This window comes from Aulonocara stuartgranti (genome assembly GCF_965226115.1).
Source record: "Aulonocara stuartgranti genome assembly, chromosome: 23".
Taxonomy (NCBI): domain Eukaryota; kingdom Metazoa; phylum Chordata; class Actinopteri; order Cichliformes; family Cichlidae; genus Aulonocara; species Aulonocara stuartgranti.
This window is the reverse complement of record NC_138958.1, coordinates 45,790,326-45,816,315: the sequence shown is the minus strand read 5'-3', so window position 1 is coordinate 45,816,315 and position 25,990 is coordinate 45,790,326. Positions and strand designations below refer to the sequence as shown.

General features: G+C 39.9%; 3 protein-coding genes and 2 long non-coding RNA genes across 12 annotated transcripts in view; 3 read left to right on the top strand and 2 right to left on the bottom strand.

Annotated features, from left to right (window-relative positions):
- LOC309701482 (uncharacterized protein) overlaps positions 1-25,990 on the bottom strand; it is a 2,150,955-nt gene that overhangs the window by 925,791 nt on the left and 1,199,174 nt on the right. The window lies entirely within an intron of this gene.
- Positions 1-25,990, bottom strand: part of LOC309701490 (NLR family CARD domain-containing protein 3-like) — a 346,993-nt gene that overhangs the window by 45,977 nt on the left and 275,026 nt on the right. The gene's annotated exons all lie outside the window — the stretch shown is intronic.
- On the top strand, positions 1,444-5,140 carry LOC309701525 (uncharacterized protein). Its single transcript, XM_082525777.1, has 6 exons — positions 1,444-2,144; positions 4,157-4,310; positions 4,391-4,573; positions 4,669-4,725; positions 4,851-4,925; positions 5,010-5,140. The coding sequence occupies exons 2-6, from the start codon at positions 4,233-4,235 to the stop codon at positions 5,100-5,102; spliced, it is 486 nt and encodes a 161-aa protein (XP_082381903.1). The 5' UTR covers positions 1,444-2,144; positions 4,157-4,232; the 3' UTR covers positions 5,103-5,140.
- On the top strand, positions 6,138-8,831 carry LOC309701581. The gene is made up of 4 exons (XR_014275141.1): positions 6,138-6,880; positions 8,097-8,325; positions 8,539-8,704; positions 8,790-8,831. It is a non-coding gene; the product is annotated as an uncharacterized lncRNA (long non-coding RNA).
- LOC309701564 lies at positions 8,835-13,948 on the top strand. 8 transcript variants are annotated; one of them, XR_014275112.1, is made up of 7 exons: positions 8,835-8,872; positions 9,039-9,218; positions 9,467-10,246; positions 11,055-11,192; positions 11,349-12,329; positions 13,247-13,364; positions 13,814-13,948. It is a non-coding gene; the product is annotated as an uncharacterized lncRNA (long non-coding RNA). The 8 variants fall into 8 exon arrangements; XR_014275113.1 differs by having other exon boundaries at positions 11,055-11,477; positions 11,595-12,329; XR_014275114.1 differs by having other exon boundaries at positions 11,055-11,663; positions 11,765-12,329.

Here is a 25,990-nt window from a genome sequence, read left to right as displayed (position 1 = left end):
GCCGATATTTGACTTAATCTTCTAACGATTCAAAATGCTCTAAAATGAAAAATTCTTGTTTCCACAGGGTAATTCCACTTTAGATCAACAGTATACAACCCCACAGTGATACCATATCAATATCAAGTAATTCTGATTTTGCTTTCAAAAATAAAAGCCCTTTCAAATTGTCCATAATTGACCTAACTTTTAGTGATTTCAAAATGCTCTAAAATGGAAAGTTCCTGTTTCCACAGGGTAATTCCACCTTAGAATTATTCTGAAATGTTTTTTTATTCTTTCTGTTACTCACATTTATGTTTTGATGTGCAATGGTGTTAGTTTGAATGACATCTCCAAGGCCCTTTAATTTATAATTGTCTTTTTGGTTTTTTCTTTTTACTTTGTTTGTCAAGTATTCACCACATTTAAAACCCACAAAAAAAAAGACAATAGTTAACTTTAAAATTAGTACAGAGGTGGACAATAAACTCAGCTGTGGTGTCTTTCGTCTTATGCAGTCAGAGAGATTATTGAATGTTTGGGTGGATGTATTTTCCTCTGTGGTGGGTTACGATGTGCGCCCACCACCCAAGGCTCCGTGGGGCTTGGTGGTGGTGCTAATGTAGGCCCCCGTCCGGATGGGCCTTTGTGGCTTCCAGGGGTGCCTACTTGGGTCAGCGGGGGACCTGGCCCCACGAGAGAGTACTTTGCCTTCACTTCCCTCCCCTCCTCATCCCAACTCCATCACACCGCCACACATGCAGGGCTTTGGGGTACAGTTGTTTCACTGAGGTGGGTGTGAGACATTCCTGCTGTGTCCCCTTCCGACCACCTGTACCTCAATTTTATTCCACAATCTATACATCAACATCACTTGTGCTGGGCATGCTGAATGGCGTCCAAGGGATGGTCTGTGTATTCAACCTCTCCTAAGTTGCCGGTGCCCACGTCTCAATTTTAAATACATGTAGATGGTAATGTTTCTTGGCAGGGGCCGTGCTGACACCAATATTTATTCTCTACTGTTACTTATACTTATCTAGGTTGTGGATGTGATACTTGCTGTTGTGTATTGTGTTATATTTTTGCTTGTTTTCTTTTCTGTTTTTTTCTTCCAGTAGGTAATCCAATGGAATTTACTGTCTTGTGTCACCGTCCCACATCCCCTCTGTTTTTCCCCATCTTTTGAACGTCTCTTGTCTAAGTCTTAATATTTCCTATCAACCACTTATGTGTATTCCTTTGATAATAACTGCAAATTTAAATTTTACAATAAAATGATTGAATAAATAGAGATATTTTAAAATTTTAATCAAGTGGAGCAATATTGCAAAGCCATAATGGTCCACTTGAAAAAAACAAAATCTGTTGGAGAGCCTATACCGCCCACTACTGGACATGCGAGCTTTGAGTGTCTGACTCTGTCGACATTCCAAATACTAGAGGTGAAAACATGTCATTTTGAACATAAAAGTCTTGTGCAGAAAAAATGCCGAAGAAGGAGAAGGGGTGAGTTCGTTTTTTAAGTATAAACTTTAAATATTAACTTTTAAAATTTGCTAACAAAGTAGTTCATCTCCAATTACATGTAATTGAGTAATCAAGTCTTGTAGCTAGGGATGGGTACCGGTGTCATAAACGGTAGTAACCAGACCGAAAAGCAGCGCACATTTCAGTGCTTTATTTCGGTGCTTTTTTTTCCTGAGCTGTGATACACTTCTAGCCAATCATTTTATGTTTCTGAGGATAGTAGGCGGGTCCAGGTACGTACGTTCTTTTAGAGCAGAGCTACAGATTAAAAATGCCCAAGACGAAGCGGTCAAAAGTCTGGCTGTACTTCACAGCAAAATATGCAAACTCAGCAGCCTGCAACAAGTGCTTTAAGTTGATACTGTGATACTGTCAAAGGAGGTAACACCTCGAATCTGATGAAACACCTGGCGACGCATAGCGTTTTTTTTAAAAGCCGAGAAATGCGCCGTATTTGATAGCTTGCTGCGAGACCTCACACCGAGCGCATCTACTGCGGGTGTGGTGCCTGTTATCGGACCCGGATTTAGCAACATCCCCAAAAACCCGAAGAGTAGAGTCCTGGCCCCTAGCCCTGCCAGTGTAGCAGAAATGATGAGGATGATGATGCAGCAGCAGCCGTTCTTCTCTGCGTGAGTAGCTTAATGTTGTTCGTGTGTAATTTACTTTGAGTAGGCTAACCACGTTATTACATTAATGCACGTAAGGTGAACTAGCAAACATCATCATAGCTACATGCGGCTGTCTTCTTGTTTGATGGCAGATGCTCCCTTCACCCTGGCCAAAAAGGCTAAAATGACCAAAGAAAAAGTGGAAAACAGCTAAACATGAGAGGTTTTTGGACAAAGTTTGTGTTTTTTCCATTGTTTAAGCACTGCTTCCAGCCAAGAGTGATACCATATATGCCCCATAGCTGTAGAAAAGGCTAACATTGTTATCTTTTTACAAAAAACCAGCTGAACATGAGTGGTTTTTGGACCAATTTTATGTTCTCCATTCTTTAAGCACCGGTTTGAGCACCGTTTGAGCACCGGCACCGTTTCAAAAGTACCGATTTGGCACCGGTATCGGATAAAACCTAAACGATACCCATCCCTACTTGTAGCCTAGCCTAAGATATTAGCTAGTTTATTTCTGATTGTAAAAATGTCTTTTTTCTTATGTGTAACACTTAAAATTACATTTATTTCACCATATTTTTTCGATAACAGGCTTCGCTATGAGCAAAAACAAAAAAAGATTTGCGCACAGGACTCAGGCAAAGTTGTAGCATACGGCAGAAATTAATTAACACGTGTTCTATAACAGGCACATCTGTTGCTAACAGGCAATGGCTTTTTAACATCAAGTGCTGCACATTTTCTTCAGGGGCATTGCATTTCACAAAAACATGTTCAAATAGTACTTGAATAGAAACAAAGTTGATAGTTTTGTAATTAGTGGCACCGATTTAAAATTGTTCTCAATTCATTGAGAATATTATACATATTCTTTATAAAATGTTATGATTTCAATGATATAAATGACAATGTAATGATTTCTTTTTTACACTTAGAGTCTACCGCTTCTGCTTAGAATCAGAATCAGAATCAGAATCAGAATACTTTATTGATCCCTGGGGGAAATTATTTTTTGTTACAGTGCTCCATTTTAAACCAACATTAAGACAAGACAGACAATACACTAACTAAGAATAGTACAATATATACATATATATACATACATACATACATAAGTCACTTATAAATAAATATTTGGAAAAGAAACATGTGTAGTTGTAGCAGCAAACAGTGTGTTAAGTGGATGCGTTGTACAGGGAGATGGCCACAGGCAGGAATGATTTCCTGTGTCGTTCAGTGGTGCTTTTCGGTAATCTCAGTCTCTCACTGAACGAGCTCCTGTGACTGACCAACATGTCATGGAGTGGGTGGGAGGTGTTATCCAACATTGTCTTTATCTTGGACAGCATCCGCCTCTCCGACACCACCTTGAGGGAGTCCAGCTCCATCCCCACAACATTGCTGGCCTTACGGATCAGTTTATTAAGTCTGTTGGCATCTGCGACCCTCAGCCTGCTCCCCCAGCATGCAACAGCATAGAGGATCGCACTGGCCACCACAGACTCATAGAAAATCCTCAGCATTTTCTGGCAGATGTTGAAGGACCTCAGTCGCCTCAAAAAATAGAGACGACTCTGGCCCTTCCTGTAAAGTGCTGTGGTGTTTTTAGCCCAGTCCAGTTTATTGTCAATGTGTACTCCAAGGTATTTATAGTCCTCCACAATGTCAACACTGACCCCCTGGATTGAAACAGGGGTCAAGTGTTTCCTGGTCTTCCTGAAGTCCACGATCAGTTCCTTGGTCTTTGCCACGTTGAGCTGCAGATGATTCTGCTCACACCACGTGACAAAGGAGTCGACCACAGCCCGGTACTCTGTCTCATCATCCCTGCTGATGCATCCAACCACCGCAGAGTCATCAGAAAACTTCTGAAGATGGCAGGTCTCTGTGCAGTGGCTGAAGTCTGTGGTGTAGAGGGTGAAGAGGAAGGGGGAGAGGACAGTGTCCTGTGGTGCCCCTGTGTTGCTAATCACCTTGTCAGACACACACTGTGGGAGACGTACATATTGTGGTCTTCCTGTCAGGTAATCAACAATCCAGGACACCAGAGAAGCATCCACCTGCATCGCTGCTAACTTATCACCCAGGAGGGTCGGCCTGATGGTGTTGAAAGCACTGGAAAAGTCAAAAAACATGACCCTCACAGTGCTCGCCGGCTGGTCCAGATGCTTATTTGGGGTATGTATTTTTTTCTTCTTTTCTTTCATATACATTTTCCACGAAAAATAAAACTGAAAATGCTATATCTTCTGTTTTAGAACAAAAATAAAACGATTACAATCAATGAAATTATTGAAACTGTGGAACAGCTGAAAAAACATGGCATCCAACTGGAGGACCATGCACTTCATAAAGAAGGCCCCTGGGGTCAAGTTTGCCTGACACTTGGTATTCAGAATAATCAAAATAACCGCTACAGAATTTGTGATGCATTTCGTCAGGTTAGTTCTTTTCACTTATTTTTTAAAAAAATATATTGTATTAAATTATTTAGTTAAAATCAAATTTATTAAAAATGTATGCCTGTTCTCTACAGAACTTGTCTATACCAGTCAAAGGGGATTCAGATAATGGACAAAAGCCACCAGAGCAGGTTCCATAAATAAAATTCTATGTGTTTGATATCAAATATGTTGGTATACCAAATTTTAGTCAATGTGTTACTGTTGAAATTATCCCTAAAATTAATATTGTTACGGGTAATGTCATTTTCAACAGGAAGAACTATCAGCTGCCGCTTCTCTGTCACCGGACATCTCCTCGCAGGAAGATGGACAGCTGTCTCCTGCGCAGGTCAGTCTGTCTGTACTATCATAATTTCTCCTTAACACTTCCATGTAATTACACTAAAGTTACACCTCTCAATTCATGTAATAGCAACCAGAAGAACTATCAGCTGCCGCTTCTCTGTCACCGGACATCTCCTTGCAGGAGGATGGACAGCTGTCTCCTGAGCAGGTCAGTCATTAAAAATGCTTTCACATAAGTTATGATTGGCGCTAGGATCATTGTTTAAATGACCACTTTATGTTACATAAAAAATATTTTTAAAAACACAATATACAATTAAATAAAGAATTTTATCAAATGTTGTAACATAGAATGAAATTTATATTTCATGACACTTCTCAACATGAATTTTTGCTATATATTCTGACATTAGAAACACTGGTTGTTAATATACTTAAAATACACAAGTATTTCAGGTATATTTACTGATATTACGGTAGTTATGTAACATGGACAAAATGTTTTCTCACAAAATAAATTTTTCCTCTTTTTTAGCCTAACGGCTACTCATCTGATGATGGATTCATAAGAATCAGGGTCCCACTTGCAACAATTTTTTTTTCCTGAAAAGGAAAGAATGGACTAATATAAAAAATAAGAGATCCCAAAGAGGATACAAGGGACTACAGTGGACAAATCTGATTTCAGACGGAATACGGACAGTGTTTCCATATTGTTCCTTTGCCTTCAAAAGGCACAGAGTCAAGGCTTTGGACTCAGTAAGAAAGGGCCCTTTCTTCTGGTGTCTGGGTTACTGCAGTTTTGAGGATTGTCCAGTCACTGTCACTGTCACTGTAGATAATGAAGACGATCTAAAGGCAAAAGTCAATTTTCAAGGTCTCGAGTGTGTGCACAACCACTATGAACTAAGAAGAAGACCTGTAAGAGCTCATAAGAGAGATAAAATTGGCCATGAATTGGAAAAGCAATTACCTAGAGCCATGTATCTGGAAACAATGAGCAAAATGGATGATGATGTTGTGCAATCGGGCTGTAGAGATGAAGTTCCAACTCCTCAAGTGTTGAGAAACATAGCCTTGGAAATCCGAAAGAAAAGTCGTCTTCATCATAATGAGATTATGAGTCTCCAGTTAATGGTGGCAAACAAGAAGAACAACCCAGAGGATGTATTGCAGAAAGTGATGTTACATCCAAAAGGTGTTTTTTTATGGTCTTCCAGGAGCATTGAGATTTTCCAGAGCTGCTGTCGGGAGGACATACTTTATTTGGATGCTACAGGAAGTATCATGAAAAAAAGAAAGGGTTCGCCTCCTTTCTATGTTTACGAACTTGTAGTAAGAAATCCACGGAAAACATCCTCTCCCCTACCAGTGGCTACATATTTAACATGTGACCATACCACTGCCTCAGTTACATGTTTTTTGGAAGCATTTCTGACTGATGTTGCAAGGGCCTTTGGGCGCAAAGCCATGCGTTCACCTTTAATGCTTATGTGTGATGGATCTATGGTCCTAATGCAAGCTATCTGTTTAGCTTTTGCAAAAAAAATCTCTCTGACACAATAAATCATTATTATAACATCGCTTCGGGGAAAGGAAACAAGGAAGACTTCGAGGTTCCAATTCTTCACAGATGCCTTAGTCATGTTATGAAGAATGCCAAGGAGATCTGTAAAAAGTAGTAAGTGTAGTAGAGATGGACCGATCCGATATTACGTATCGGTATCGGTCCGATACTGACCTAAATTACTGGATCGGATATCGGAGAAAAATAAAAAATGTAATCCGATCCATTAAATATCACGAAAGCACCTCACAAAACTTGCAACACGCCGTAACTCACCTCAGAACGTTAGCACGTCGGAGCAGTATGCATCACGTGATAGAGCGGCTGTGGCATGCGGGACCTGTCGGTGGTCTGGATAGCATTTGGAGCTTCGCTAGCAACCCGGCATTTCATCTCCGACAAAGTTATCCCGAGAGAAGTAAAGCAAGTGTGTAAGTCCATCTCTGAATGTTTGTAAAGCATTCCTACATTAAGCTTAACAAACGATATATGGAGCGACTGCCTCTTCTTGCTGCTACTTCAATCATGAAACTGCTTAACGATCAGCTGATCGTCTTTTCTGTCGCGAGTCCGTGTCTCTAGTTTGCTTTTGGCCCACTTTGCACCAGAAAGAGGAAACCAGCGGCTGAACAACAGCAGCACGTTTAAGATGATCAGCTGTTGTTAGAATTTATTTATTATTACTTTCTACTCGAGGATCTTTTTCTACGTAGCTGACGCTGGTAACTGTGCAGGGGCGGATCTAGCAAAGTTTAGCCAGGGGGGCCGATAGGGCATTAACAGGGAAAAGGGGGCACAAAGACATACTTTTCTTTCTTATTCTCATTTAAAATGTCTAGCTTTTAATAAATAATTATCTGACACCCAAAGTTTTAATTTGATGCAAAATGAATAGAAGTCAATTACTGTATATAGTAACTATTAAGTCTAATATATATACCCTAGTAAGCTATAGTACTTTTTTTTCCTTTGGGAAGGTACCATCTGTGCAGTCTGCAATTTTGTTGAAGAAAGATGTTGAATCTATTTAATATTTCTTGAAAAATAATTGATTTCTGTGCATTTTTTTTTCACACTGCATCAAATTAAGGTTGGTTACGTCGATTAAGCATCATGAGGTGGAGCGTGAGGGGTGGTTCCCTATTTTTTATTTATTTATTTTTGTTGTTGCTGGGAGTTGGAACCCTATTAGTTAGGTTGCTTAATATTTACGCTAAGTACTCTTTAAAATACCAGAATAGGGAGGATGGTGTAGGTTTATGTTTATTAGATTGATCAGTATTGCTGAACTATGAAATATTTTTTTTTGCATACAGGTATAACAGAATAGCTTTAGTGTAGTTGTTGTTTTAAACTTGAGTATGAACTTATACAAAATGCAGCAAGATATTTAAAAAAAAACAGTTTTGTTGATTAAAAAACACTATATCGGATTCATATCGGTATCGGCAGATATCCAAATTTATGGTATCGGTATCGGACATAAAAAAGTGGTATCGTGCCATCTCTAAAGTGTAGTCCTTTTAATATGGTATTCACTTGTTTGTTTTTTATTGTGACATGTGACATGGCATTTCATTTTTCAATTTGGGAAAACATTATTACTGTTTTGGAAACACTTAAAGACAATTTTTTCTTTAACTGCAGTGCACCAAAGAACTACCATCTTGCAATGCACACTTTTGGAGTCTTCACTACTGCAACTTCCTTAAAAGACCTCACTGACATGGTTCAAAGTGCTGCAGTTGTTTTTGGGAGTCCGTGTAGTGGTGAGAATGTCGAAAAACATTTTCACAACCTTCAGTTGTTGATGCAGAAAGCCAATGTTGATGTTGATGGCAATGACAGAAACTCAAAAGCTGATGAGGACCTGAAGGTAAACTGAAGTCAATTTTTATTAAAACTAAAGGCTAAACTTTTGCCTCTTATATATCTTTTTAAATACTTTGGAATAGCATAATAATCACAAGTCACAAGTAATTTTAAATGTTTTATACAACATAATGTTGGGTTTTTAGATTATAGATATGAAAGATGAGTGCACACAATGTTCAAATCACATAATTATTCTGTTTTGTCTGTTGGCTAGGGAGTCAAGGGAAACAACCTCTTTGGGAGACATTTTAAGAAGCTCATTTCCAACACATCATTGGAGATGGATGGTGAGGCAAACCCTTACTACAGCAAGGGGCTCATGGAGCACATCAGCAAATATCTTCTTCCTTTTTCTGGATTATGGTCTGCAATAATGTTAGGTAAGCCATTTTAAAGTAGACAAGTAATTAGTTTATAAAATGAAATTACACACATCAATATTATTCTAATCTTCAAAATCCAAAGGTGACCTTGGAAGACATGGCACTGGGAAAATGTATGAGCAGTATCACAACAAATACAATGCCTTAAGAAAGATCAAGAGACAAGTAAGACACCTGATTTTTAGTATATATACATATTTGTGTGGTGTGATTGAGAAACGGCGGGTCCAGAGGAGTCATCTGTATTGCAGATCATACAACATTGCACACAACAACAATGTGTATGTTTAAAAAAAATCACATTTAATGATTTCTTAATTTGATTTTTCAGAATATTACTGAGAATAATAAAACGCAGGGGATAATGGAGAAGAGCCAGTGGGATCTGAAACATATCCGTCTACATTCGGGAAGGCTCACCAGGCTGGATGACTTTGTTGTCCAGTATCAAATCAGTCACACAGCGCTGCTGAAGGAGTACGAAGACTCAAAAAGAATGCTTCAAAGAAAGGTTTGCAAAATGACTGGCTGATGTCCATCAATGCTTTGCCGTTTCAAAATGGAACATTAAAAAAAAGTCTTCTTGATGTGGTGGGATATTGAGGTGCCCCACATTGTGATGTTATAGCTTGGTTGCACCTGTGTGTCTTACTGGACATTTTTGTGTGTTTTGGTTTATTGTAAATTAAGGAAAATGTTGTCACAGCCTTTCACTTGTAATTCCTAAACAATGTTCAATGACTCATATTTTTGGTTCAGAAATTTAGAGTGGACGAAGAAAAATGGAAGGAACGTCGCCAAAAAAAGAAGAGGAGATATGTAACAGTATGTCACGATGAGTTGTGTGGCTGTCAGTGGCTGGACCCACGTGCAGGACTCGGAGACAAAACATTAACTTAAACGACGGCTTTATTTGCTGGAGAGTCACCTTTGGACGATACATAAACAACAACTTAAACTAACTAGACAGGAAATGCTGAAGGTAGACGACCATGGATACACACACAACAAACGTGGAGGACGCAACAACTGGCAGGGAAAAACACAGGGCTTAAATACATACTGAGGTGATTAGGGAATGTGAAACAGGAGGAGAACACAGCTGGGACTCATCAGACATGACAAGACAAGGGGCGGCAAAACTCAACACATTGACATAGTACACAGACTTTCAAAGTAAAACAGGAAACTGAACAGGCATGGACTAAACTAGGGGATACAGTGACAGAAATCAAACCCAAGAGAATCAAAACACATCATGAAAACAAAGATAACTAATACAAACAGAAAAACACAGAGCCCACAGACTCAGGACCGTGACACAGTACTCCGCAAGCCATTTCCTTTCAGGAGATCTTCAAAGACGGAATAAAATGTTGCGCAAATTTATCGTTCATATATAAAGACCAATATTTTGCATAACATTTTTTGTATTTCTTGTACACGATATTTATATAGGTTGCTTCCTCTATGGCCCCGAGTTCCCCTGTGCAGACTGGTAGAGTTGAGGATGTTACCTTGGAAACTCCAGAATTCCAGGTAGGATTGACAACTGCTAACATAAAGGATTCATTAAAGTAATAGTAATGCCTTCTTTTTCCATAGAAGATCCTTTCCATGACACAGTAATCAGTCATGGACACGTGTATGAAGGGCAAATCTTATTTATTTACATGTTGATATTCATGTCCAACTCATTCGATGTGAATATCCAGGATTTTGGTTGACTAGTTGTAACCTTAACTTAAGTGGGAGGCACCAAAATTCAAAATGAATGCAGTGATTACATGGTAAATTTTGGGAATAACTAAATAAATAAATATTTTTTCCTCAGTAGAAACTGAATGGGAAAAAGCATTCGGGAACATAGTTAGAGTATGGGAAAATTAACTTTGCAAGTGTTGCCATTACAGCTTTGAGTTTATATAGTTACCAGTGCTCAAGGGTGGCTGTAGCTCAGGTGGTAGAGCAGGTCATCTACTGATTTGAAGGTTGCTGGTTTGATTACTGGCTTCTCCTAGTCTGCATACCAAAAATCCAAGATACTAACCATAAATTGCTCTCCAGTGCATCCATCGATTGTGTGTGAATGTTACTTAGAACACACTTAGAAAAATCTGCTTGGGTGAATGCACAAGTTGTGTAAATCGCTTTGAGTGCTCAGAAGAGTAGAAAAGTGCTTTATAAGAACCAGTTCATTTACCATTCAAGACTTGGAGTGATACATTTTGAATGAATTTTCCAAAGACATATTGTTAATAACAGTCCATAAACCTTTGTTAGAAATAACAAAATCATGTCCAATAGCTGGTAAGATCGTATGTTAAGTGTGTTTTTCTTTAATGAGGAGGTCCTGTCTTTGTGGAAGAAAAGAGACACAGAGGTTGTGGTTTCTGTGCTTCCCTCAACAAACCATGGTACGTCCATAATTATCCGCCACAGTGATTTGCGAACCCTTCGACCACACCTGTGGCTAACAGGCGAGGTATATCAATGATTAATTTAAGCACTCATAACCACAATAATTCGACTGTGTAATGTAATTCAATTAAAAGGACATTATCATGTAATTATTTATCATTAACACAATTTAAATTATATAAATTACATAGCTTTGTGTTTATGAAAATTCTTTACGTAGGTAATTGAAGGGCTTTTTCATTGTCTGGCAAAAAAGGAGCAAAAGGGGATCTACATTATGAACCATTACACAGCGGGCTTGATTTTCTTTGGTGATCGGACACAGCTTTCTCGCCAAAGCTTGCGGAACGTAAGATGACTGTCCAATGTCCATATAATTATGTTCAAATACATTTAGAAAGAATTACTGATTGAATGCTAATAGAATTCCACAAACTGTAAGAAATACATAAATGTTTTCTGACAGGTAAACTTCGATCAGTAGCAGGCCATTGTCACGTTTGTTAACATTAAAAATGTACACTGGAAGTTTCTGGTAAGCAACAAGATTATAACTTTAAAGCCTGTGTATTTTTTTAATGACGATATATTAATATTGTTTTAATGATTTATCTTTGCTACAGTTCATCAATGCAGTGAATCACACTGTTTATCTCCTTGATCCTGCCCCAAGTTCATCAGAGGAGGAAGACTCTAAACTCGCTGCACGTAAATTCAGGTACTTAGGCTTCAACACATTTTGTTATATGCAAATAGGCTTTACAAGTTAGTTTACTACAACTGCATTTTTGTAGAAGCTTTTTGTACCTGGCCCCACAATGCGTGTTTCTCTGTTGGCATCCTCTTGGCCAGGTCTCATTTGCAAAATAAATCAGTACGGTTATTATAAAAATTATCAGGTGAACAAATTATTAAGACAATAATTCTGATGGCAAAAGAGCCAAACGAGACAGGCCAAAAAATAAATAAATAAAAAATAAATAAAATTCTCTTTAATTCTGTAAAATATCTTTTTTTTTAAATTAGGAAATATGACATATACCAAATTGTATTCTGCTTTGTAATAATGTGCGGTGATTACTTAAAAATGAGGAGAACCCGCCACGCAAAAACAGAATGGGTCGACATTAAATGGAAGGGAGGTGTCTTGACCCATCCAGTGCAGAAGGATGGCTTCAGCTGTGGAGTATTAGTGGTGATGGTAAGTGATGATAATATACATTTGTATATAATTTCTTACTTGTTTGCCATGCCATCATGCCATGGTCAGAAGAATATCCACATCCATAACAGTAGCTGTAATAGATATGAATACATCTTAATTCTAAATTTCACAGTATACTGCACAAATTAAGTATATGGTTAATACTAGTCATGCAGATTTTGTGACATACTCGCAAATATTAAGGCTGCACAGCGATTGCAGATAGTACTTATACTTTAAAGAGAGCAAGTCACCGTAGGGAATTATTTCCTGTGTCATAATGGTGCATTATCAGTAATCTCATTCTCTCACTGAGCACGCTCTGGTGAATGGCTAGCACATCATGATGCAGGTGGTATGTATTGTCCAGCATTGTGGTTAACTTGGAAAACATCCACATCTCTGACAGCACCTTACGAGACTGTAGGGCCACCCTGTGGACTCACTTTATTGAGTCTCTGTGGCACTAGCATAACACAGGTTGCGACTCTCCACAACATTTTTATAGAATGTACTGAGTATTGCCCAACAGATGTTAAAAGAAGTCAGCTGCCCACACATTGGAAGCAGACTATATCTAATAACTAGTAACTAGAGATGTTCCCTATTTCAGTTATTCATCAGCTTAAAAGAATATACATGGCTCTGGCCCTTACTGTAGAGTGGAGTGTTATTTTTAACCCTGTCCATTTTGTTCTCTATGTTTACAAGGTATATCACATAGTTATTCATCCACGATGTCCATTTCAACAACTGAGTGTTAGAAGTTACCTGGTGTTCATAAAGACTTAAATCTATTTATTGCTCTTTGTTTTTCATACTGTTTATGCAAGATTATAAACATCAGAAATTTTATATTGAGCAGAATTGTGTTTTTTTTTTTCACAATTAAAATTTTGAGTATTTCTCGGTAGATGTCACGGGCAGTGATGAAAGTATTTCCAGATTTTCCCGTCATGAAATTAAAAACATCAAAAGAGAAAATGGCAGAGTAAAGAAAATTGATGGCTGTGGAGATACTACAAGCATCAGGTTGGTTTGGGGGTGAATAAGAGAGAAAATGTGTGTGTGTGTATATATATGTATTTTGAATGTATATGTGTGCGTGTGTGTAGATTGAAATGTATTATTCTGTTAGTAGTATTATTATAGTGCACAATGGCACTTTATGCTGTGGTCTAATCGATAGAAATTTTTAAGTACACAGTTTAACATATGCATGAATTGGCCTTCAATTAAAAATGTCTATCTAATGTGTTTTGATCCTGTATTTTAGTTTTTGACACTAACAGCAACTGTGCCATGTACCATATTATTATTATACCATATTATTTTCCAGTTTCTGCTGTTTTGTATTTGTTCTTAGGGTTTGAGTTGTGTGTTTAGTGTTTCTATTGTCCCTACCTGTGTCTTTCTGTTCTGTTCGTGTCCCCAAGTTGGTATTGTGAAACAGCCTGTGAGTTTCCTGTTTTACTTTGTAGGTTTGTGTCTCGTTATGCCCATTAGTTCCAGCTGTGTCCCCTCCTGTCTGCCTGTGCTCCTCGTCGCATCGTCTGTGTCTCTTCAGCCACTCACCCTCACACCGTTACACTCTCATGCCAATCCAGCAACAGGCAATCCACACAGGGTCAGGGACGCGTCCAGGAAATAGGTACAGGAAAGAACAGGTCAGGAACTCTAATGAACAGTACTGAGAATCAACTCAATGATTTAGCACAAACTGAGAAGACTCAACAAATCACCAACCTGTGGCCTAGAGTGTCCTGGTGCCACGTGCACTTATGGACACTCTTATGTTCGAACATGGTGTTCGTTATGGCCAAGCTGTGGTTTGCACAGAAGTTCAATAACAAAACACCACTCGGGTTCAGGTCCTGGGGTCCATTCCTCCCAATCACGCCCCTCCAGCTTTCACTGTTGTTGCCCACATGAGCATTTAAGTCTCCCAGTAGGACCCTCCAGTGTCCCACCCAGGGACTCCAAGAAGGCTGGGTACTCTGAACCCCAACCCGGAGGCACAGATAACAAACCCTCTCATCCACTGGGAGGAACCCCAACATACAGGCAGCAAGCTGAAGGGACACCAGGATACCCACCCCAGGCCTCTCACCAGGGGCAACTCCAGACTGAGTCAGAGTCCAGCCCCTCTCCAGGAGGCTGGTTCCAGAGCCCAAGCCGTGTGTTGAGGTGAGCCTGACTATATCTAGCCGGTTCCTCTCAACCTCGCGCACTAACTCAGGCTCCTTCCCCACCAGAGAGGTGGCATTCAATGTCCCAATTGCCAGTCTTGGGGTTTGGTTCGCTCCTGGGCGGCGCTCACAATGCACCCAACACACATTAGTTGGTATCAAATGAGCACAACTCATCATTAATCCCACTCCATGGTCCTTAGGGTGGCACAGTTGCTTCACTCTCTCCTCTTATTCCATTAGAAAGCATTCTGTATGTCCCTAATATAACTGAGAACTTCAATAAAATCTCTGAATCTATCAATATAAAAATGGCACCGAGTCTGTGTCTGCATTTGTGTGACATTGATGTTCCACTTTAACTTGGAGGTTTTGACTCCCACTTTTAACTCCTTCTCTTAATGTGGACGATCATACAGCTGGCTTCTTGAAAGGGGGGTGGGTGGGGGGCACACTACAGCCAAACTACACAACAGGACAAATGAAAAGAACAACCACAACTTCTCCTGTATCAGTGTGTTGCAGTGATTGTTTAGTTTTACTATCACTCAGTGTTTCTCATCAAAGGCAGTGCAACTGTCTGTGACACTGTAGCACTCTGTCAAGATTGTTGCACATTTGTGTCTCCTTTATAAAGTCAAACAGGATTTTGAATTGTCTGACATTTGCACGGGAATCTGGAGGAGGGAGACGGGCCTTCTTCAGTTTCCTAAGAAACTGTAGTAACTCTAACTCTACTCTAAGAGAGAGATCCACTAATGCCTCGCACCAACACAAACTGGGTTCTGGAGTCAAAGAGCTGTTAGTGTTTACAAATCGAGCGCAGCGACAGGATTGTGTGTCAGAGACAGAATCTCAAAGATTTTTGTGGCCCTGATGAAGACCCAATTCTGGACATTCAAACTGTGTTATTAATGTTTTTAACATCTACAGATCATTATCCAGATATTTAATACAAATAAGCATGTCTTATTTTTGTGTTTTATAGATTTGAACTCACATCTCCTGTGTTTAGAAAACAGCAGAACTTTTGTAATTGGCCCAAAAAACGAACCATGTCTGTAAGCGCTGTTTTGAGCCTTTTAGCAAATCTTGCCCTAAACAGCCTGTTGCTGTTACAAAGCAGAGGAAACATAGTGGAGTCTAATTGTTGCACCGTGGAGCTCAGCTGAACTCAGTTCTGGGAGTTGAAATCAACAGAAAGTGTTTCATTTGACACTGAAACAGTTTCTTTTCCATCCATGAAGGAAGCTTTTGTATTTCACTCAGCAAAATATACAGTCTGGACTGCACAACATTTCAGACTGCATGTGATCTGTGCAGAAAAACATCGAGCTTCATGGACACACGCAGGTCCTGCTCCACTTCCTGCTGTTGCCATGGCTTTGCTCTCGTCTTGCATTCAGTCTAATTACAGCTTCTTATTCAAACTCTGCACGTCACTAATTCCTGGTCTCTCCTTGTTGAATACTTTTTATCTTCAGCTGTCCTTGAAATCATTGAAAATCATACAGTTATGTCTATAAGACTTTGGACAGAAACAACTTTCTGTAACTTTGGTTCTGTAAATTACAACAATGAATTTGAAATGATACAACTCAGATGTAGTTTCAGCTTTAATTCAGTGGGTTGCATTAAAATGTGAGGAACTAAAGCATTTTTTAGAATTATCCTATGGAGCTCCGCAGGATGTGCTGTATCAAGCATGCACCGGGACGAAGGAAAGACGGGTGGACTTCCTGGTGGAGCTTGCAAGAGAGCTGGCTCACTCTCATGTAGCTGGGAAGAAGGCAAGAAAAGAACAGTTGCTTCGGACACAACCCTCCACACCGAGCCCTGGAAAAAGAGCCATGTGTCAGGTCAAACACAAATGCAAGAACAATCATGCCACTGTGCGATGTGTTCACTGCTACAGATACACATGTGGTAAATGCAGACTACAGATACCATGGCAGTGCCAGGATTGTGAGTGATTGCTGAAAATGTTGAAATGTACTCACTCGCTTTTTATTATTATTTGTAAATATGTGTACAAATGGTTGGTTTTTTTGTACTGTTTTTATCAATAAATCTCAGCAACAGAGGACATACACCCATGTGCGTTGATTTCTCCCTAAGATGGCAAACTGAAACACAAGTTTCCTTGTGGCTCAGGAAACTAACCACTCCAAGTTGGTGACTTTTGGAGATTTAATTTCCTGGATGATTGAGAATGCATCAAGACGAACACAAAAGGAAGTTCACCGCTTTTAGCAGCTCCCCCCCAGACAAACAAAGAGGCAGTTGGCAGTTAGAAATCAGCAATCATTCACACACCCCCACTCCCCTCCAGAATTCTCAGGTAACAACCTAATTTACATATGAATGACTAGCCAATTTAGCTTCCACTTGGCTGAAGCTAAAGCCTAGCTAAAAGCCTACCAGCCATTTGGCAACTCAGCCCATCACACGTCCACGTCTCTCCTTGTTTCGTCTTTTATTATGAAAGGGTTGTGTTTCCATGTTCAGTGTGTTTCATTTTGCTTCCCCTGTGGTGTCAGGTTCATTTGTGTCAGCTGTGTTTCCACTTCCCTCCTTTCTCTTCTGTGTATTTAAGTCCGCTGTCTTCCTCTGGGCAGTGTTGGTGCGTTTTCCTCCGTTCACGTTATTCCGGGTTTCAGGTTATCTCCTGATTCTGTTTAGGTCCATGTTCATGTTCATGTTTTTTCATCAGAGTTTCTCGCATGCACCTCCTCGGATTCATGTTCATGTTTTTCTTGTCATAGTTGTCATAGTCATACCGAGTTATTCCCAGGATAGGTTTTAGTTTTAGTTTCCGCCCCTGTTTGCTGGGCCTTGTTTTGTGTTCGTGTTTTTCAACCTAATAAATGGTTTGTTTTTTTGTTAAGATTCAGTTCCATCTCTCCCTTGTCTGCTTCCGGGTTCATATTGCAATCACATCAGCCACAGTGACAATAAACTTATTTTGATTTTTAACTTTCTTTATTTTTTCAACAATATTATGTATATATAAACATTTTGCATCTTACAATATAAAGCCTGGATCCTGCACATATTGCACTTTGAACTTGAACTGTGTTGTCTGTTTATTGGAGATTGTACTACTTGAATTCATTATCCTGGTGATATAACACATTAATTCTCCATTTGGAATCAATATAGTATATAATACAGTATCTGTCTATCCATCTATATAGCTATTGAATTGAACTGGAGTGAATGGAAGAGAATTAAATAATGGATTTCATGTTCATGTTTATCTATGTTGTAACAGTGACGACTTGAGACATCTGTTTGGCACTATATGAAGAGAATTAAATAAAATGTAAATGAAAATGATATTAACTGTATTTATACATTTTATATTTTTGGATGAGACACTGTCAGTGTGCTGTTATATAACTCAGGTATTTTTAAGGCCTGACTGGTGGCATTGGTGCCCATTGCTTTACTGTGCTGTTGGATGTGTATGTGGGCTATCCCTTGTACCTGACATTTGATTGGGCATCACTGTGTTGCTATGGTATGATCCTGGTAGTTGTTGTTAATAAAACAATAACAAATTCAAATTCAAACATTGCTGCATTCTTCTGTCACTGAGGATTCCAAACCTGCACTCAGTCTCCTCATTACTTTGGTATTGAACAGACAAACTTTGGAGCTCCTGCAAACTTTATTAACAAACTGCAAATATTTTACACAAATCTGCGACTGACAACAAGCACAGAAACTTCAAACAATCACTGAAGTAAGGACTGAAAGATTTACTTTTAAACAATAATGATTAAGACCTTTTTCGTAAGGTTGTTTTCCCTTGATTGCCAGCTGTTACTGTTTTTATCTTCATATCTTTCATATTTGTCCACCTGAACAATGCTTTAATGATACAGTTTGAGAAGTTTGATATGAATTTATCCAACTGACTTGAAACTGAAACTGACAACTGTCCTGTAATCTTACACAGAGAAACCAAATCCTGCGTCTTTGCCTTGACAGACGCCTAAAATGGCTCGAGCTGTGGTAAGTTACCCTTCACTGTGTCTGTTTCTAAACATTAAATCGTGTGAATTTTTAAAGAAAAATCCAACAACAACAATAATAATATGTAACAGAGCAAAACGTCAGATGACTTGAATGTTCCTCTGCAACACAAAGTCAAAGTCTGCCTCCTCCACAGGCAAAGGAGAAGCTCCCACACTCACCCAGTGCAGACCGTTGTGCTCTGGACAATGAAGTTCCCGCTTTCATGTTCCGACCTATCAGCGCACCTGCATGTGAGCTCCTAAGTCCACCACCTGCTGATGCCAGCTTTCAGTCGAAGGACACAGACAAGATCATGCATCCAGATTTGAAAAACGATCGTTCATCCCTGGATGATGAAGTGACATTTTTCATGTGTCCTACTGATGTTCCTCTGCCTCCGAGACCTCCACCCACTGCAGAGTTAGGTCTCTGCAGAAAGCGCAGGTATTCTACTGCTTTTTCTGTTAATGATGAAGAGGAACATTTGATGCCCAAACGCATGAGGCTGATGAGTTCTGATGTTCCAGTTTCTTCAGTTCCTCCACCTGCTGATGCCAGCTTTCAGTCAAAGGACACAGACAAGATCATTCATCCAGATTTGAAAAACGATCGTTCATCCCTGGATGATGACGTGACGTTTTTCATGTGTCCTAGCGATGTTCCTCTGCCTCCGAGACCTCCACCCACTGCAGAGTTAGGTCTCTGCAGAAAGCGCAGATATTCTACTGCTTTTTCTGTGGAGGATGAAGAGGAACATTTGATGCCCAAACGCATGAGGCTGATGAGTTCTGATGTACCAGTTTCTTCAAATCCTCCACCTGCTGATGCCAGCTTTCATGCAAAGGACACAGACAAGATCATTCATCCAGATTTGAAAAACGATCGTTCATCCCTGGATGATGACGTGACGTTTTTCATGTGTCCTACTGATGTTCCTCTGCCTCCGAGACCTCCACCCACTGCAGAGTTAGGTCTCTGCAGAAAGCGCAGATATTCTACTGCTTTTTCTGTTAATGATGAAGAGGAACATTTGATGCCCAAACGCATGAGGCTGATGAGTTGGGATGTCTCTAAGTCTCCAGCTGCTGAGAAGGAGTATGTTTGCTTTACGTGTCCTGAAGACAAGAGGTCTGAGTTACCTCTCAGCTCCCTCCAAGGCCATCCACCATCACAGGTCAATAATAATGACACTGACCAGTGTACCATTCTGCTGCCTCCTGAAATCCCAGTGCCTCCAAGTCCTGCCCCTGTTGGAGTTCTAGAAACTGTTGATTTTCCTTGTGTTGATAATTAAATACATGTTTGTGGTAATAAATACATTTTTGAGCAAATACGTGTTGAGATGATTCGGTTGATTATGATGGTTATAATTATCCAAACAGTATTATTCCTAATAAGATCTTTACTTTTTATACTTATTTTCTCCATGACCTATTTTGATGTCTATTTTGAAGATCCACTCATATCATGACAGTATGCTTATTCTCAGTAGAGTGTATAGCCACATGTGAACAAATAATAAATTAAAGTCACTCATTAACAACTTACCACATACGCCGGAGCTGAATTCAAGATGTAAGCAGACGTTTCACAGATATCTTGGTTGTCTTTCCATTTCCTACACTAACAGTATCCTGAGAATTGGCTTATAGAGCTGATATAAAGGTGAAATTTGATGACTTAATCGAAGCATCATCAGCTTAAATGCAAATGAATCCACTGTACTTGAGGTAACCTAACACTGACCATGAACGCCACAATCACTGTGCGCCAGTCCAACACAGTGCTTTACTGTGAACTCACCACAGTACTGCAAACTAAAGTGTTTATCTTCCAGTCCAATCCAATCCATCTTTATTGAGAAAGCACTTTAAAAAACCCAGGACAAAACCAAAGTGCTGTACAGTAAATGAGTTAAGAACAATAGAATAAAACATAACAGTAAAAAAATAAAACACATAATACATAAAAAATGTAAACAGCCCTATATTTCAAACAAGATAAAACAGCAAAAATAAACTAAAAAACTCAAACTAAAAACCAACATCTTACAAGGTGTCAAAGGTCAGGGTGAAGAGATGAGTTTTCAGGAGTGATTTAAGAACAGGCAGAGAAGAAGCCTGTCTAATCTCTAAAGGCAGATCGTGTCACAGTTTCAGAGATGCTGCAGCAAAAGCACGATGTCCTCTAAGTTTACGCTCAGTCCTGGGAACATTCAGGAACAGCTGATCAGCTGACCTGAGACAGCGGGTGGGTTTATAAGACTGTGGCAGCTCAGAGAGTTAAGATGCAGCTAGGTCATGGAGAGCTTTAAGAGACATTAATACCAATAAGCTGCTAACATGATGTTGTATTTTATTTACATGTCTGTTTTAGCACTTTAACATTTGCATCTGTCTAACTGGCTAACCATGCAAGACTATTGTAAGCATTGCTCTGTAATAGTGCGACATTTTGGACCCCAGGAGGTCCTTCTGTATCTGCACGATGTTTGACCTGCAGTCTTTATAGCCGCCTATGTATATTCTTTTAAACCTTTTTATTGTTTTTAAATGATAGTTACGGACCAAATGTTAAACTATATAGTTGAATATATAGTTAAAGTGTTTCTCTAGATACAGAGAAAGGTTTTACATCAAAAGGTCATCTGTCTGCATATAAAACAGAAGCTTTCATGCAGATGCACTTCCTGTTTAGAGACTTTGAGGTTTAGGTAGTGACGGGGGTGATTTACTGAGCGTGTAAGTTTTCCTCCTGTCAACACACTCTACAATGCCGCCCACATGCCACTCCTGTCCAGTCTTGAAAGCAAAACATGTATGTATAGTATAAAATGGTGAAATGCTGATTTCCATGTTTCAATTGAATCACTTGATTGTAATCAATTGATTGCAGAGACTTTTGTCAAGACCCTATAGAATCAGAAGTCCCGTGAACATGCACTAATAAAAGCTGCAGTTGTAATAGGGGATAAAGTGGTGTGCACAATGTGTGTTTGGATAAGATGTCAGTAATGCATTCACATTAAAATCACAGGGTTTCTTTCTTTTTCTTATTTTTCTTACATATCATGTAAAAAAAACACTCCTGCAACATTTTTTCTCTGCCACAGATTTAGGAGAGGAAGAGTCCAGCATTTCAACACCTGTGCAAATGTTAGTTTATTTGATAGGTGCATCAGTAGTAATTATTTAAATTAGACTTTTCAGCAGTGTTGTTGTATTTACAGCAAAGTGCCTGCAAAGTGTAAAAACTAATTAACTGATGATACTAGACCCTTAAAAGAGATAAACACCACTAGTCAAGTCATAATGGCTACTTACAAATACATAACCACTCAACACAACCCACACAGTGATCTAATGCACAAAAACAAAGGAGACTTAAACTGGCTGAATCAATTACTGTAAAGCAAACATGGAGGAAGGCTTCCTGTGGCGTCTGGCTGCAGTATAGGTCATAAACCTGCCTCCTGCATTACAGCAGACAGGTCAGGGGTCAAATGAAAAGCAAAATGTTTACCTCAGATAAGGGATGCACCGATACCACTTTTTTGGAAACGAGTACGAGTACGAGTACTTGCATTTCAGTACTCGCCGATACCGAGTACTTAATAAAAACATGATTTAAATTTACAGGTAACAGCTTTAGTCCTATAATTTAACAACAAACAAACAAGGGACTGGTTTGGAATTAAGAACATTTATTTAAAATGAAAAGCATGTTGTATGCAACATATTACAGAATAAATAATTATAAAAAAAATTTAAACAGTGACAGTGCAACTCAAGTATTTTTCAGTTTATTTTAAACTCTGCCGCTTTGGACAACACAAGGGGCATTAATAAACATCTTTGCCATTTAGTGCACAATATGTGAATAAACTAACAACATCCACTGACATAGAACTGTGGCAGTCAGTGCAGCTGAGGTAGGTATTAACATCAAGTCTAAGATGACTCACTAAATGGAGAGAAACAGTGAGTGGCAGGGTTTTTTAAGAAAAGTAGCTTTTCTGCATCATCAGCAGTCAGACTGTTTCTGTTTTCATCTATAATGTGTGACACTGAGCTAAAAAGCCTTTCACTGTCCACACTGCTACATGGGGCTGAGAGCTATTTACAGGCTATTTTAGCCAAAGTGGGGAACCTGATTTTGTTGACACCCCAGTACTTCAGAGGACTGTCTTCACGAGGGCTTGGGGCCTCTCCGAGGTATGTGTCGAGCTCAATGGCAGCACCTGCTGCCAGCGGCAGCCTGGGCCTTGAGGAACAGTTTAGCAGGAGGTTCTGCAGCTTCTGCCCGACTCCCCTCTGCCTCACCTCTAGAAGCTCCTGCTTCAGGTGCAGCTTGGCCTCTGGAGCAGTGTTGTTGGAGAAGAAGCGATCTTTATACCTGCACAAAATTCATAAATGTATTAATATGTGGAAAAATAGGACTGATGTCATGTAATATGTGCTGTTCCAGCGTGTCTGTACATCCTGCTGCAGTCTCTTTATTGGCTGGTTGAGCTGTCCCTGAATGTCCTCGAGGCGGGAGTAGGCTAAGTCGGAATGTTTAAAATGCCCAACTATTTTCCGTCCCACTGCTTTAGCATCAGCTATGCTCCTCTGTGCTAATAAGCATGGGCAAACTCTTTGTACTCGTTGTCGTGTTGGGATTTTAGGTGCTTGATTAAATTACTTGTGTTAAATGCGCTACCTTTAGAGCCTCCTCTGGACAATTTCGATGAGCACAATTTGCAGTCCGCCTTTGTTTTCGTGTCTTCGTTCACTTTGAAATAGTTCCACACGGCTGACTTGTCTCGCCTCGCTTTCTCCCCGCTCTGATACGCAGCCGGGGCCTGGGGGCAGGCACTCGGCGCCTGTGATTAACCCCTTACATGCCGCTCAAACATAGACAGGTCTCAGACCGTGGTATCGGTCCTCGGTATCGGGGAACTTTTCACGAGTACTTTAGAAAATGTGGTATCGAGGCCGATACCAGATACCGGTATCGGTGCAACCCTACCTCAGATTAAATATTTCCCAAAGTAAATTGGACTGAACTGGCCAGTTAAATACACGAGGGGATACGAATAGAAAAAAAAAATCTAAAAACAAAGAATGAAAACCAACTATTAATTTAATACTTAAGTCTGTGAAGGTTCTCAGTCATCCAGGTCATCGTAGTCTAAGGAGCTTGGAAGGAAAAGCCTCTGGACTTCTTGAGTTGCTTGAAGACGTTTCACCTCTCATCCGAGAAGCTTCTTCAGTTCTAAGGGTCAATGGTGGGGAGTCCCAGACTTAAAACCAGTGGGAGTTTCCCCCCAAAGAGGGACAAAGGACCCCTGATGATCCTCTACCTAATCACATGAGCCAAGGTGTGAAAGCGGATGTGGGTCCTAATCAGCCAGGGTTTTGGGTGAGCTCATTGTGAAACCTGGCCCCACCTTATCATGTGATTTCCTGAGGTCAGATGGCCCAGGATGTAAATGGTCTGAGATCCCTTCCCAGACGCCTTAACGTCCAATGAAAACAACACATCATTTTCTCTCCAGTTACCCTCAGCAGTCCAACAGACCTCCAGCACCAGTAAAACATTAACCAGAAATTGTTTATGGGACATGTGTCGTTATTTATGTTTGTGGAAATGTGCATTAAAATTAAAATAAAGATCCTGGTGTCTGACGTTACTGACTTCCCAATTGTGTGGCTTCTGGTGTGGCCTTCACAATTCAATTTTCAATTCAATTTTATTTTCTCAGCGACAAATCACAACAATATTATAAGGCAGACCCTACAATAATACATACAGAGAAAAAGCCCAACAATCATATGACTCCCTATGAGTGAGCAGTGTGGAGACAGTGGGAAGGAAAATCCCCCTTTTAACAGGAAGAAACCTCCAGCAGAACCAGACTCAGGGAGGGGCGGGGCCATCTGCTGCGACTGGTTGGGATGAGAGAAGGAAGACAGGATAAAGACACGCTGTGGAAGAGAGACAGAGGTAACAGGTATGATTCAATGCAGAGAGCTGCATTAACACACAGTGAGTAGGAAAGGTGACTGAAGAAGAAATACGCATTGCATCATGGGAATCCCTCAGCCACATACACCTGTTGCACTACACAACAAATGCAAGCATGTCAGTTTTATTCATTTTATGCTCATCTTCGTACAAATTTTAAAGGTAATGCAGTCAAAACTTTGTAAGTATCTGAGTGATTGGATGAAGCGGTTTGATGACGTAACACGTATTAGATTATAATATTATTTTATGCCATGTTAGACCCCTAATTAAAGATGGTGAATTATTATGTAGTTTTAGTTTGCATTGTTCTCCTGAATTAGAAGAAGCTGATAACTATTGCATTAGTTAAACTGATTTGCATTACATTAAACTGCTGACTTGTTGTGAATGAATGATATTGTTTTATGATGCATTATACTGCTGAGTTATAAGAAATACTGTTCGCAGAAAGTAATTGTCTTATTTGTCTGATTAGAAGAGAACAGAATATACTGGAGTTTTCTGCCCCATCTCAGCAGGAGCAGATAGACGGGGAGCCAAGGTCGTAGCTTAGGCGCTGTGTGAGAGAAAGCATGTGAATGTTTAGGCTTTTTATGATAAGGTGGAGGCACCAGAGGCTATAAGAGTTTGAGCAATGCTCCACCATTTTGAGATCTGAGGCTGTCTGCATCAGTGTCCATCTCCCACGCGTGTGTTCATTAAAATCATCGTTTGACTCAACCCGACCGGACCAGTGTTGTTATTGTGGTTTTTTCTCTTGTCTCCATCCCCAATATTTTGAACCATAACATTTTGGGGGCTCGTCCTGTGGTATTGGGGTGGAATTTAAAAGTTTGGACGGTCCGAGGTTGTCGAACGGACAGGCACGAGCCAGTGGTCTTATGTGAGTGGGCATAAGCCGGCTTATCTAAAGGTAAGGCACTACCTGTTGAATTATTTCCAAAGTGTGCCAAATTGGATATGACTAAATTAAAGTCTACTCACTGAAATTACTGGTAGAGGGTCTGTTTTGATTTTGATGAGGATCCGTGTGTGTTATGCAGTTAAAGTCGGCTAAGAGTCTTTAATGAAGTTGAAAAAGGAATTGAAAGAAATGCTGGGTTCGAGTCCCAAGGAATTGAGTTAGAGTCTCAAGTAGTTTGATAGGGAATTGGTCATTTTGTTGGTTAGAGTCCAAATTGGTTATAGAGTGGACCTGAGTGGTCAATTTGTGGGTTCGAGTCCCCATTGACCTCTAGGTGGCACTTGCCTTAGTCATACTCTTGTTTTAGGGCGTTGACTGGTGTTTGAAATTGTTATAAATTATTATAGAACGGCGGTTAGAGTCCGCTAAGAAGCGCATAGCCCGGAGGTTACGCTCCCTCCTGGCCGTGGACGCGCGGTCTTGACCTGTCGGCGAACAGGGTTAGTTCAGTTTGGCTTATCTGTGGGGTA